The sequence below is a fragment of the Mustela erminea genome, chromosome 17 (assembly GCF_009829155.1).
Source record: "Mustela erminea isolate mMusErm1 chromosome 17, mMusErm1.Pri, whole genome shotgun sequence".
NCBI lineage: Eukaryota > Metazoa > Chordata > Mammalia > Carnivora > Mustelidae > Mustela > Mustela erminea.
The window spans coordinates 16,326,031-16,340,946 of record NC_045630.1 but is presented as its reverse complement, the minus strand read 5'-3'; the positions used below and the strand labels follow the sequence as shown (position 1 = coordinate 16,340,946).

At 37.0% G+C, this 14,916-nt stretch overlaps 1 protein-coding gene across 1 annotated transcript in view; it reads left to right on the top strand.

Annotated features, from left to right (window-relative positions):
• Positions 1-6,711: 6,711 nt before the first annotated feature.
• The window catches only part of ACBD6 (acyl-CoA binding domain containing 6), a 119,516-nt gene continuing 111,311 nt past the window's right edge, over positions 6,712-14,916 (top strand). The window contains exons 1-2 of the mRNA XM_032317520.1: positions 6,712-6,805; positions 9,048-9,075. Coding sequence (XP_032173411.1) covers positions 6,798-6,805; positions 9,048-9,075 — 36 coding nt within the window. The 5' untranslated portion in view covers positions 6,712-6,797. The remainder of the gene's footprint in view (positions 6,806-9,047; positions 9,076-14,916) is intronic.

Genomic DNA, 14,916 nt, shown 5'->3' with positions numbered 1-14,916 from the left:
AGAAGCAACTATAAGCAAAAATAAAATATGCTTGTATAATTTTTTTTATATTTGTAATTTTAAAAATACAGAGTGTATCTTAATTTCTGTGTAGACTTTTTATCTTAGCTCCTAAAGTATTGATAGTTTAGTCTTAAAGGTTATATATAGATATATATATAAAGATAATTTACATACAAAATATACATAAAGACAGTATAAAAAAGAATCAGCATTAGACTTTGGGCTTTGTATTTGTTATACCATGATAGAATGTTTGTAATCTAGTCAAAACAAGATCAGTGAGATGACATCATTTTTTTTCGACATTATATTTGGACAGAATAGCAAGTCTTTACCTTTCAGATTGACAACTTTTTTTTTTTTAAAGATTTATTTATTATTTTAGAGAGGGAGAGAGCAAGCTTGGGGGAGAGAGGAAGAGGGAAAGAATCTTAAGCAGACTCCACACTGAGTGTAGAGCCCGACATGGGGCTCGATCTCACAATCTGAGCCGAAACCAAGAGTTGAATGTATAACTGACAGCTCCACCCAGGTGCCCCCCCAGATTAACAACTTCTGACCATACATTTGTCAGATAAATTAGGAACTTAAATTCCTGCAAAGAAGTAGTATTCAGCAGTAGTACTCCTGAATTTTGTAAGACAGCGAACAGGCTTTCATTTCAGAAAGACTAGCTCCTAAGGAGCTTCATAGTGTCTTTTCTGTGAATTTATGATGTTCACACTTCAATCTCAGAGATGTAGAAAGAGATACATACTCCAGGGACAGAGTAGCAATAATAAAGCTCATTTGAAGCTGAGATGTAAACTAAAATACCAAAGGCTGTATCTTAATAGTGAGACAAGTACTTAGGTTCCCTGCATACTCTCTGAGTATTGAGGAACCCGGACAGACAGATTAATAGATGGTTATTTGTGAATATGTGAATAGAGAGAAGGTGAGCCATTTCCTGAGAGTCGCTTTAGCTAAGGTCCTATTTGAGGCCTCTTGGGACAAACTCTCCCAGTAGAGAGATAACCTCAGAATGCTTTTTTTTCTTTTTCTTTTTTTGTGTCTCAAATTAATTGTTTCTTTCGGTCAGAGTTCATAATTGGGCCTCACGACTTTTCCCCCTACTATGGTTCATTACTAATTATACCTCCTACTTGTGGATAGTGGCCTTTCCAAGGGTTTTTGTTTGTTTTAGATATGCTGAGGTTAGTGTCTGAATTAAGTAGCTCTTTGGATCTGTGTCTCTCTAGTTTATCTCCCAGCACCCTACCGTAGCCAGATCCCTTGAGCACTTCTTTTTGTTGATGCTTTTCCTTTTCTTTCTATTCTTGGGAATATGCTTCTTTCTATTCCTTCATAACCCACCTGGGTGGTCAGTTCATTCTTCAAAGTTAGCTTATAGTGTCAGCTCTTCTATTGTGCTTTTATTTAATCATCCTTAGTTGATTAGCCCACTCCTTATTTTGGGCCTCTACTTTATAGAATTTGGGGCTAGTTTGACACTCAAAGCAACATTTTGCTATTGTGGTCCCTAAGAGAATTTTCGAAGACTATGTTCTCCATTATAATCTTACAATAACATCTAAAATTCTTGTTTAAAAGCTTAAGTATATTGCAAAGACCATAATTTCTGGTATTTTACAAAATGATATTTTAAAATCTTTTAGATGAATCTAAGCTTTTTTTTAAAGATTTTCTATTTATTTGACAGAGATCACAAGTAGGCAGAGAGGCAGGCAGAGAGAGAAGGGGAAGCAGGCTCCCTGCCAAGCAGAGAGCCCAATGTGGGGCTCGATCCCAGAACCCTGAGATCATGACCTGAACTGAAGGCAGAGGCTTTAACCCACTGAGCCACCCAGGTGCCCCTAGATGAATCTAAGTATTTTAAATGACAGTCCATTTTTTAGGGTGCCTGGGTGATCTCTCTCTCTCTCTCAAATAAATAAATTAATTAAATCTTAAAAAAAAAAAAAAGCATGAATATACTACCACTGAAAGAAACTGGGAAAATGGTACCCAAGGTCTCTCTCTGTAATATTTCTTATAGTTGCATGTGAATCTTCAGTTGTCTCAAAAGGTTTAACTAAAATAAAATTCTGATCTTGATTTAAAAATACATGAGCAAGGGGTGTCTGGCTGGTGTGGTCAGTTAAACATCTGACTCTTGGTTTCTGCTCAGGTTGTGATCTCAGGGTCATGAGATTGAATCCTTGTTGGGCTCCATGCCCAGCACGAAGTCCGCTTGAATTTCTCTGTCCCTCTGACCCTCCCCCACTCAGACTCACTCTCTAAGTAAATAAATCCTTTAAAAAAATACATGAACAAGGTCTTTAACAGAAAATTTTCATTATTTCTTTTTCTCTTTTTCTTCTAACTCTCCTTCACAATTTTAAAGTAATACATTTTTGTGTAATCTTATCATAACGATCATAATTCTCTGTAACAAAAACATGTATGTTAAGTTGGACTTTTTTAAATTCAATTTTCTATAACCCCAAACTTTATGCATTATGTCTTTTCCCATGAGTTATCATTGTAATTGTTTCTAATCAGCTAATCGATATACATCATAAGTATTGTCAAATAATTATTAAACATAAGTAAAATTTAATTGAAAATGTATCTTAATGAGATGAATGAGGCTTTTAAAAATAGTTTATTTAACAGATGAATATTATTTTTCATTAAAATGAGACAGTACAGCATCAGGTCTGTTTTTTGTTTCATTTCAACTCTCCCATCCTCTAACGTTAGCTCTAGAATGTTTCCTAACACCAGTTTTTCACAAGAATTGTCCCTTTATTTGGTACCAAGGAAGGTTTTATATCTTGGGGTAGTCAATGTAGGATTGATTCCCCCCCCCCAAACCGTTCCCAGTATATTAGTAAATGGAGTGTTTCTAAGCAAAAGAATAACAGGTTTAATTAATAGTCATTTGCTAAGTCTTAGCAAAGTCCTTTATTTTTTTCTATATATTTCCTAGAAATATAGCATAATAAAGAGAGAGGCATATGCCTTTCTGATACAACCTATGAGTGGAGTGATCAGAACCGAGGGAAATTTGAAAAGGACAATGGTGGTGAGATACTTACCACAGGAGTCTCTTCAAGTAGATCAGTTAAGAGGAAAATGCATTTATTTGCAAGTTGAGCTGAAAATTGATTCACTTAAAATTGTAATTTTTTTCTAGCTTAAATTTTTCATACCTGCATATTCCTTTAAAGGTGTTTGTGTACCCCCATGAGGAATTAATGACATGTGCTTGTATTTGTGTAGGTATTGGCTTACTCTACTTTGTGTTTTCCTTCATTCAATAAAGAATTTTTCATTGTCTATTTACTGGCATACTATTTTTTTCTGAGTTTAATAAATATATATATATATTGAAATGTTTATTGAATGTATCTCTTGAATAGTTACATATCTGAGCTAGTACCATAAATGCATTTTTTTAATTCTAGAAGGGAGGTGAAATAGTAACTAATGGACTCTGGGTGGCTTACTAGGAAACCTGTTGGAAATACTCTTTTGATAGGAAAATGCAATCTTTGTTGAAAGTGGTACAGATAACATTTTTAGGAGTATGCAGGGATCTGTTCTTCCTGTGATTGGTGCATGATACCATACTTAAACTCCTCCCTTCTCTTCCGCTCTTCTCTTCCATAGGGCTGTGTCTTCATATTTCAAAGGAATTTCAAAGAAGACCATTCATTCCCCGCCCCCCTTTGGATATACAATTGTATTTTCTGTAAATTTTAGAAAATTTGGAGGGGAGAGAGAGAGACTTTCTGTCTTTCGCTAGGGATAAAGTGGGGTATCTTTAAAGGTAGTATCTTGGCCATAACTCTTGCTTACCCATAGAGACTTGATATGGTAATTTTAGCACTCAAATTCAGCAAAGAGAGGGAAAAAGATAATTGGCTGAGACTTGTAAGAGAAAGGAAAATAAAGTGAGAAGATTTGAAAGAGCACTTAATTTGTTTAGGCTCTACTCAGTTTGGTAATGGTTGAATTCATTTGCACGTTTTATTTAAGGCGAGTATGATTATAGAGGGAAAGATTGCCTGCAGAATGCTGTATTAACAGGGAAATGTAGATGGGAAAAGAATTGTATCTGTGAACTGTACATACTCTTGTTGGAAGCAAGAAAAGAGATGTAGAAAGATGTTGCTCCAGATGCTTCTCCGTTTTGGACACTAGGTGGTGGCATTGTATAAAGACAGCTTGGTTGCTGGCCAGTAATACTGTCCATCTTCCAGTGGGGATAATTCTTAGCAACTGACTAAGCCCAACTAACTAAGCCCAATTTTCTTTTTTGTCTTTTCACTTATCTTTGTGGCACATTTGTGGTGATTTTACTCAATTTCTTTGTGATATTTAATTTACATTGTATATTGTACCTATAAGCATTTTGTAAGTCCTCTATGTGCCTGACGGATTTTATGGTGATAAACAGCAGATGTCGAACTGGTGTTCAGATGAAAAAACACCTCTGCCCTCCAAAACACGCCCCAACAAAAGTAATTTATGTAAGTGATGCATAATAAACATTGAAAGTATAAAATATAGTAAATAAAAGTTTAAATAATTTTGTACTGTATTTCCTCTTTTACTGGTGAAGGCCTAAGTATACATACACATTGGGGTTCAGGAAGAAAGACCTCAGAGATTGAGAATGGTCCTCTCCATCTGTGAATAACCCTTATGCATTACGGGGTATGGGTAACCTGCATCCTAGGGGTCCTCTTTACCATCCTTCCTGTGCCCCACCACCAGTTCTCCATTGTTTTCAAGTTCGAAACAGCCGGGGAGTAGTGCATTTTTGGTTATGATTCAAAATGATACAGTCCTTTCTCTCGCAGTTAGAGTTGCTGCCTCTTGAATTAGAGGGGCTTTTCTTACTGGATTCAATGAAAATAGTGGGTTCCTATTATTCCCAAGTCAGAATTTTTAATACGCTTTCATAGAAACAGTGTTTTCTGTGAGAGCTAAGTATAGCTAAAGTGGTGTTACATACAGCCTTAATTTTAAAAGTCATAGTTCTCCATTCCGGGATCTTGGCCTCAGACTTCTCTGTTTTCTTTCAGAGTAATGATCTGGAAGAGCATTTTTCTCCTCTGCAAAATGGACCTTTTTATATTCCTTTTCATATTCCTTTTAAACCTGTTTCTTCCTGGAAGTCTACCTCATTTTCTCCAGCTGAACTCTGTACTCTTACAGGCCTTTTAAAAAATCATCCTTACCTTATGTTAGTCGTATATAGATTTTCTCATCCCAGCTGTACTCTACATGTATTGAACATAAAGTTTCTTGTTTATCCTTATGTCATCAACAGTCTTGCGCAGTGTCTTGCATGTAGTAGGTGCTCAATTAAATACATCACATGCATACGGAAGGCTTAGATGGTTAATGCCAGAGTAGGGTGTTTTAAGTTAATTACCTCTGAGTGAAAATAGCTTTTTATAGGGTATAAAGTATTTAAATTGGTTTTTAAGATATAAGGACTCCTAAGGCCAGTTGCTTTCATTTTTGGTGGATGGAACCTATGGCCCCACAGGTTATAAAACATACTAGTATAGTTTTTGGAACTCAGATTTCATTCTTATATGCCTGTCCAGAAAATGTAGTCCACATATAGAACAGTTTCATTGATAATATTCCAAATTACTTATCCTTTTGCGAATTAGTGATTTTTTTGAGACTCTTTATTGAAGCTCCCATACCCCCACATACACACAACACACTGAGAAAAATGCATACACATTTATACAGTTCTGTGTACTATGTTTGAGAACTCATAGACCTCATGTTAAGAACTTAATAATAATTTTAATAACTTAATAATAGATTTTAGAATAGACCCGCTGACTAGTCGAGAGGTAGCTTGATATAAAAAAAAATGTACTATATACAGAATCAGTTGATCTGAGTGAATTCTAGCTCTTGTTCTGCCTGTAATAAATGTGATGCCATTTGGCAGGTCATGTGATCTCTTTTTACCTTTTTCTTTGTGAAGTTGTTGGATAAGAGTGAATGAATTTAGTCCACCAATTTACTAAGAATAGTGCTGGGTATAATATGCATCCCAGTTTTTGTTCCTAGTCTTTGTTTCTAATACTTCATGAAAGATTTCTAAATTTTGTGATGCTCTGTCTTTCCCTTAAGAAAATTGCTTTCTGTCTTTAAGAAAATTACATTAGTGTATATGTGTATGTGTATATATATTTGTGTGTATACACACACATGCACGCACACACACTTTAAACCTGGGTAGCAACCAACTTGTTATGTTATCCTGTAAGACAGGTAGTAAGCTGTGTCCAGACCTCTGTAAAGACAATAGCAAATAACCTCATTACTGCAGTGCTACTACTGAAAACTCTGAGTCAGGAAATGTGTGCTTGTCAGCATGTAGAAGGACCTGCAGAGAGAAAGAGGGCCGAGAAAATCTACTTAAGGTGTTATATCATTATACTGGTGTAACTTGTTAAAGTAGATGAAGCTTTTCCCTATTATAGTTGCTAAGAACTTTAGTCTTTAGAGAATGGATATATTATGTCTTAGGGAAAATCCATTATTATTCATATAAAATTCTTTATGAGAGCAGATTCCATTGATGTTTGTCAGCAGTAAACAGGTTCTGTTAAAAATATGTGACTTTTATGTATTACCTAGTGAGACACTTTTTATTTTTACTCTAATTAGGGAAGAAGACAAAAACATATTTGATTACTGCAGGGAAAACAACATTGACCATGTAACCAAAGTCATCAAATCGAAAAATGTGGATGTGAATATGAAAGATGAAGAGGTATGGAAAACATGCCTTAATTATTTTCTTATGCTTTGTTGTTCTACCCCGGTGCTTCTTTTCCAAATGGCCTATGAACTACAACTTAAAGTATAGTATGGTTAAGATTGTATCAGAATATTTATATGAAATGGTGTTTCCCAGTTAAGATACTTTCTGTGTCTGTATCCATCTATCTGTTGATATTGTGTAAGTTATTAGCTGAAACTTGCTGCAGTCCAGTAACTTCTGTTTCTTCACGATACAGGGAGAGACTGTTAACCTATTAAGTGAAATCTATAGGTAATTTAAAAATATTTATAAGTAGTTTTGGTGTCTTCTGTCATTACACTTCAAATAGATATATTGTCCTTTCTCAGTCAATATATTTCTAGAAAACAGTGTGTCAGAATTTTGATAAATCCAGTCTCTTTTTTCTTTCTTTCTTCCTTCCTTTCTTTCGTTCTTTCTTTCTTTCTTTCTTTCTTTTTTGAAGAGAGGAAGAAAGACAGATGGGATGGGGAAGGGAGGGGCAGAGGGAGACACTCTGAAGCAGGCTCCACACCCAGCTCAGATCCTGATGTGGGGCTTGATCTCACAACCCTGAATCATGACCTGAGCTGAAATCGAGAGTCGGCCCAACTAAGCTACCCAAGCACCCTGGTAAATCCATTCATTTAAATGTGGGCCTGCTATGCAAAGGGATTCTATACTAAATTATTTTGTAAAATTATTGCTTTTTAATTTATTTGTTTTGTGAATAAAACTGTTCATATATTGAGTTTAAACTTTCCTGGATTATAGTTGTTAAATGGGGAGCAAAATTTACTGAGTTTTACTCATTTTACTCATTCTTTAATAATGCAATGAAGGATGATCAAAATGACTGAAAGATAATAATTATTAGGAAGAAGACATGCAGTGATCATAGATAATGTGTGGAGTAGATAAATCAGTGTACATATTGACAGCTCTTTATACAGGTTAGCCTTTAATGTTATCTAATTGTTAGGCAGTGTCTTTCCTGTAATACGTTGTCAATGATATCAGGAAAGACTATAATTCTGTAGTATAGAGGGACCAGTAATATGTTTGTTCTCCCCTAAGTAATGAAACAAACAGCTAAGAAAGATGTAGCTAGAGAAAAGTAAAAGCCAGGTTGGGAAATAATAAAACCAGGTCTTTTGATCCAACTAGGGTGTTTTTTTGCCTTTCAGGATTAGAATACCCTCCCCGCGCCCCAGTAAATCAGATGTAACTGCTCCCCTTGATTTTGTTATTTTTTGGTTTTGTACTTGGGAGTTAAGATTTTTATAAAATTAATACATGTAGGTAGTTCAACAAAAATCAGTACTATAAATCCTCTAACAAAAAAGTATTCCCTTACCTGAATCCTTCTCACATTGATTCTAGCTCCCTTGAGGCAAAAACTTTGTTTTTTTCATTGTTTCTTTTGCAATTTACCTGCATATTTCTAAATAGCATGCATGTATCTCTTAATTTTCCAACTTTAACCATTATTGATTTTCTTTTCTGCTATATTAGGATTTAGCTCTTTTACTTGTATTCCTCTCTCCTCTTCCCACCCCCCCAAGAGTTATATCACAACATTTAGTTTCATTTTCTGATTGAATCTCTACAGAATCAATGTTAAAATATTATTATTTTATAAGTAATTATAATGTAGGTATAAAGTAGTTATATTATTGTTTCTGTGTAAATTATGCACATTGCTGAGCTTAGGTGTACTGTGTGTACTAGTCAGCTTTTGTGGTTAGCCGCATTTCAGTGGCTGATAACTACATCTATTTCTCGCTCACATTTCAGGAGGGTTTTGTATCAGGCTCTGTCTGCTATGTTAGCCAGCGTTGTTTGGGCTCAGTTCATTTCAATTTCATGTATGTTCTCATTCTCATTCTGAGATGTGGATAGACACTGGGGCAGAACTAAGGACAGACAGAATCAGACCCCACAGATACATTTAAAGCTTTTGCATAGATGTGGCATGTGTCATATCTACTCACATTCCTTTGGCCAAAACAAGCCACAAAGCCAAACTGGGTGGTAGGACACCTTTTCTGATGACAGGGAAGCAATGCACAGGTGGGAAGGAAATAAATAATTATATACTTATGAGTAGTATAATCTACATGCCATTGTACAACATTCTGTTTTTCTAAAGGCTAATCATTGCTTTTTTTGTTTTGTTTTTATATCTCCTATGTTTCTGTCATTAAATCTTTCCTCAAATTGCCCAACGGAGGTCTTCTCTGTGCAGTGACGCACATCAGGTAATCAACCCCGTACCGTTTTAGCGATCCCCTTCTGGAGCGCTCCTTCCTTTTTCTCTGTTCTCAGCTGGGTGCTCTCTAGGCCGGCTGTATAGATGCCATCCTGGGATTACGCTTTACCGCTGTCTTAGGAACACCCTTCCCTTCTCTCCTGGAGTCTTCTGTTTCCTGGATCTCGAGTCTTTTATTGTTTACTTCCTTGTTTAGATGAGTGTCTCTTCCAGTAGCTTTCTTTTTTATTTGTTTCCTGGTTTTGATGGAGCATTTCCTCTAGTAGCTTCCTGAGAAAGGTAAATATTTTGAGATCCTCCATGTTAAAAATGTTTCAGTTAGAGTTTTGGGCATATTCCATATGCTCAATAAATATTTGACAAACTAATGAATGATTAAATGAATGAATAAGTAGGAGCAGTGTATTTTAGGGGCATCTGGGTGGCACAGTTGGTTGAGTGTCTGACTCTTGGTTTCAGCTCAGGTTGAGATCTCGGAGTCATGAGATCAAGCCCCACATCGGGCTCCATGCTTGGTGAAGAGTCTGCTTGAGATTCTCTCTCTCCCTCTCCCTGCCCCTCCCGCTTGTGTGCTTGCTCGCGCTCTCTCTCTCTCTCTCTCTCTCTCTCTTGCTCTCACTCTCTCTTGCTCTTGCTCTCCATTATAAATAATCTTTAAAAAGAAAAAGAGAAGCAGTGTAATTGTGATGAGCTAGACTACATAGGTTCAAATCTTTGCACTGTATATGACGTTTGTCAGGTTTGTCAGGTTTATATGACGTTTGTCAGGTTTATTTTGTGTCTCAGTTTCTGTGTGTATAAAATGGAGATTATCGTAGTACCTGTGTCAGCATTGTTTTGAGGATTAAATCAGTTAATATATATATAAAGCACTTAAACAATACCTGACACACACATAACAAGCACTCAATAAATTTTAGCTATCTTGATTATTTTTAATGAATAATATGAATGTGATAATATGAAGAAATGAATGAAGATCACTTAACTCTTTAATATTTCACTCATCTGTTTATTTTAGAGAAAGAGGGAGTATATGCATGTGTGCAGGGGGAGGGGCAGTGGGGGAGGGAGAGGGATAAGCAGACTCCCCACTGGGAGCCCAGCGCAGGGCTCAAGCCCATGACCCTAAGATCATGACCCCAGCTGAAACCAAGCGTCAGACACCCAACCAACTAAGCCACCCAGGCGCCCTGACTTTTTTCTTCAAAGGCTTAATTTTTTTAGAGAAGTTTCAGGTTTACAATAAAATGAGAGGAAGGTGCAGAGACTTCCTTTCCATGTACCCCCGGACCCCCTACATGTGTGTAGCCAACCCCATTGTTAACATCACTCACCAGAATGGTACATTTTTTTACCAAGGATGAACCTACACTGATACTCGTGATCACCCGAAGTCCATAGTTTATCTTAGGGTTGACTCTTGGTGTGGGTTTGGACAAATGTAGAATATCTATCCATCATTTTAATATCATACAGAATATTTTCACTGCCCTTAAAATCCTATGTGCTCTGCCTAGTTATACTCCCTGCTCTGCTCCAACCATTGATCTTTTTCTTATCTTTTCATTAGCGTGGTATATTTTTCTCCAAACATTTACTTTTACTCTATATGTGTCATTATATTTAAAGGGGGTTTCTTATAGACATAGTGTAGTGGGATCATGTTTTTAATCCACTGAGACAATCTGTCTTTTAACTGTTTTATTTAGACCACTAACTTTCAAAGTGATTATTGATACAGTTGGATTAGTATCTATCATTTCTGTTACTGTTTTCTATTTGTTACACTTGTTCTTTGTTCCTATTTTTGTCTTTTCTTTTTCCACTTTTTGTGGTTTTAATTGAGGATTTAATAGGATTTCATTTTCTCTCCTTTCTTAGCTTATCAGTTAGGCCTCTTTTATTTATTTTTTTTAACCATTTTTTTTTTAGTGGTTGCTCTGGAGTTTGCAATATACATTTATAACTAACCCAAGTCTATTTCTATTACCATGATAACATGATACCATTTCATGAATTATCTTATAAGATAATAATAAAATATTAATTTATCCCTCTAGTTCCTTGTATCTTTGCTGTCACTCGTTGCACTTACATATAAGCATACAAAATTGAACACAGTGCTGCTGTTTTTTGAACAAACTGTTATCTGTTAGATCAGTGAAAAATAAGGAAAACGGAAAGTTTTTATTTTGCCCTCCCTTATTCCTTCTTCTCTGTTCTTCTTTTCTTATGTAGATCGAAGTTTCTGACCTATATTATTTTCCTTCTCTCTAAAGAACTTCTTTTAACATTTTTGCAAGTTCTACTGGCAACGGATTTCTTCAGTCTTTGTTTGAGAACATCTATTTCTCCTTTGTTTTTGAAGGAGAATTTCTCAGGATACATAATTCTAGTTTGGTGGAGTTTTTTCAAAACACTCTTGCTTGCCTGGTTTCTTTCTTTCTTTCTTTTTTTTTTTAAAGATTTTTATTTATTGAGAGTGCAGGTGTGGGGGCAGGGGTCGAGGGAAGAGAGAGAATGTCAAGCAGGCTCCCTGCTGAGCACATGGAGCCTGATGCAGGGCTCGATCTCACCCCAAAGATCATGACCTGAGCTGAAATCAAGATTCAGAGCTTAACTGACTGAGCCACCCAGGCACTCCTCTTGCACGGTTTCTTTTTTTTTTTTTTTTAATATTTTATTTATTCATTGGGCAGACAGAGATCACAAGTAGGCAGAGAAGCAGGCAGAGAGAGGAGGCAGAGAGAGAAGCAGGCTCCCTGCTGAGCAGAGAGCCCGATGCAGGGCTTGATCCCAGGACCCTGGGATCATGACCTGAGCTGAAGGCAGCGGCTTAACCCACTGAGCCACCCAGGCGCCCCCTTGCACGGTTTCTGAGGAGAAATTAGATATAATTCTTATCTTTGTTCTTTATAAGTAAGGCGTTTCTTCAGCTTCTTTCAAGATTTTTCTTTGTCTTTCATTTTCTATAGCTTGAAAACAATATGCCTAGGTGCAGGGGTTTTTTTGTTTGTTCGTTTTGTTTTGTTTTTGGCATTTAACTTGCTTGGTGTTTTCTAAGCTTCCTGGATCTGTGGCTTGGTGTCTAGCATTAATTGGGGGAAATCCAGTCATTGTTTCGTATACTTCTTCTGTATCTTCTTCTGTTTCTTCTTCTGTTTCTTCTGCTTCTGGTGTCCCCATTACACATACGTCACACCTTTTGTTTTCCCACAGTTCTTGGGTGTTCTATTCTGGGTTTTTTCAGTCCTTATTCTCTTTGATGTTCAGTTTTCATGGATTCTGTTAGGTATATCCTCTAGCTCAAGGATTATTTCCTTAATCATATCCAGGCCACAAATAAACCCATCAAAGGCATTTTTTATTTCTATTACAGTTTTTTTTTTTTAATCTCTAGCATTTCTTTTTGGTTCTTCCTTAGAATTTCTATGTCTTTGCTTATGTGGTCCATCTGTTCTTGCACACTGTCGATTTTATCTCTTAGAGCCTTTGGCATATTAATCATAGTTCTTATAAATTCTTAGCCTTATAATTTTAATGTCTTTGCGTATTTGGGTCTGATAATTGCTCTGTCTCTTCAGATTATATTTTTTTACCCTTGGTATGATTTGTAAGTTTTACTAATAGCTGCACATCACATACTGGGTAAGAGGAACTGCTGTAAATAGTTCTTTAGTAATATGGTGGTGAGGTGTGGAAGAGGCAAAGTGCTCTATCGTGCTACGATCAGGTCTCAGTTTTCGGTGAATCTGTGCGTCTGGTTTGTGAATCCCACTAGTGGCTCTGTCTTTTTTCCTCCCTGCTTAGATGGAACAGAACGGCTAGAGTGGGCTGGAGTTGGAATTTCCCTCGCCTCAGGTCAGGGGGCTCAGATAATCCCCTAGCAGGTTAGGCACTGGTTAACTGGTTTTCCCCAAAGGCAGGCCTTACTAAGAACAGTGCTCTCACATATTTCAAAAGGATTCCTTTCCGGCTTCAGAATCAGGAGGGGTTTTCTCTGATAGTTACTTTGGGAACCTGGCCAAACTCCTGGAGGTAAATCTTGCAATGTTGTGCAGCCTCCCCACCAGGAGTAGATTCCCTTAGTTTTTAACTCTCAGAGTTGTCCACACTGAGCCTTCAGCAGTTTGTCAGTTTTGTCCATTGTAGTCAGGTTTTTCTGCCTCGCAGTTCCTGGGGCGGTTTTCACTTATAAAGTTCTGCTATAGAAAGTTGAGTTCACCTGTCTGTCTCTCTAGTCTTGAGGGCACAAGGTTTGCCTTGTGTCTTCCCCTCTCTCTCTCTTTTTTTTCCAAAAATTTTATTTATTTGAGAGAGAGAGAGTGCACGAGTGAGAGAGCGAGAGAGAAAGTCCGAGTTGGTCGAGGGGCAGAAGGAGAAGCAGGCTTCTTCCCTTCCCCACGCAGCAGGGAGCCTGGTACAGGACTGGAACCCAGGACCCTGGGATCACAACCTGAGGCGAAGGCAGACGCTTAATTAACTGAGCCACCCAGGCACCCCATGTCTTCCCCTCTGTTATGGATCTAGCAAGAATAGTGGATTTTTCAACCTGTTCAGCATTTTGCTTGTTGTTAGGAAGGAGCGGCAAAATCCAAGCTCCTTATATATGGAATTGGAAATTGGAAGTCCGCTTAACTTTCAAAGGTCACTTTTACCCTGGAATGTATTGTGCATATACTAGGCATTCCCTATTAGAATTTTCTGTCTTTCAAATAATAATACTTTATATGGTGTGTGTTTTAGGTTACAGAGTACTTGCACTTACTATCTTCCCAACAACCCTGCAAGGTAAATGCTATCCTCATTTTACAGACAGGAACTAATTCAGAGACGTGCTTTCACTTACTGAAATACACATAACTGCTAAGTGGAAATGCAAGTCAGAGGGACTGTTCTTTTTGCCTTTGGATTTAAGAAGGATATACAACTTCCAGTTGGCCCTGCTAGTGTTATTCTCTGGTTTGCAGCATTTCATGAAAGAAATTGGAAATTTACCAAATCTTCCACATGACCTTTGCAAAGATCATTGGACAGCAGTGATAGGAATAAAACATCTAGAACACAGATAGCTTACACTGACGCAGTTTTGTTTGGTTGGTTTTTTGCAAAGATAAAAGAAACTTGTAATATGTAGTGCTTCTGTCATTCCGTGACTTTGATGTAGTGCGGCTTCCCAGGTCTTCCAGTTTGTTACCCATGCAGCTACCTTTACCCCCGGCCTGCCAGAACATTGTGTTTCCAGGAACAGATGAAGTGCTTACACATTCATAGACTGAGACGCCAAGAATTCAGTTGGGTTCTCTCATTGCTCCAAGCAGATTTCTGCCCTCTCAGCCATGACATCTCAGGCTGGGCCTTGAATACTGATGGCAAGCCTTTTATTATTAATCAGGGATTTGTATGAATTAATTTAAGAACATGAGGGAAATGAGAGCTTAAAATTAGAATCAAACTTAACATCCTAAATAAAATAAATGGTATTGCTTCATGACTTTTAAACCTCTCGCAGATAAAACAACAACTTGGTAAGCCTTGGTGATGGACTAAAATTATGAAATGTCAGAATTAAATTGCTAGCTAAATATTTTTAACCCCTTTATGAGAAAAAGACATTTCTCTACTATAATAAGTTGGGTGACAATTACAGTTTTGAAAGGACATCCAGTTCTTTGTGTCTGTCTAGCTGATATTTGAGCTTGAGAGATTTCATTACTGATTGCCTAGGATTCTTTGGGATTGTATATGACTTTATTTAAAATGTTCATCCAGCAAGTTCAACCCAATTTCAGTTTTGCCCTTAGATGACTAAAAATTACATTTATTG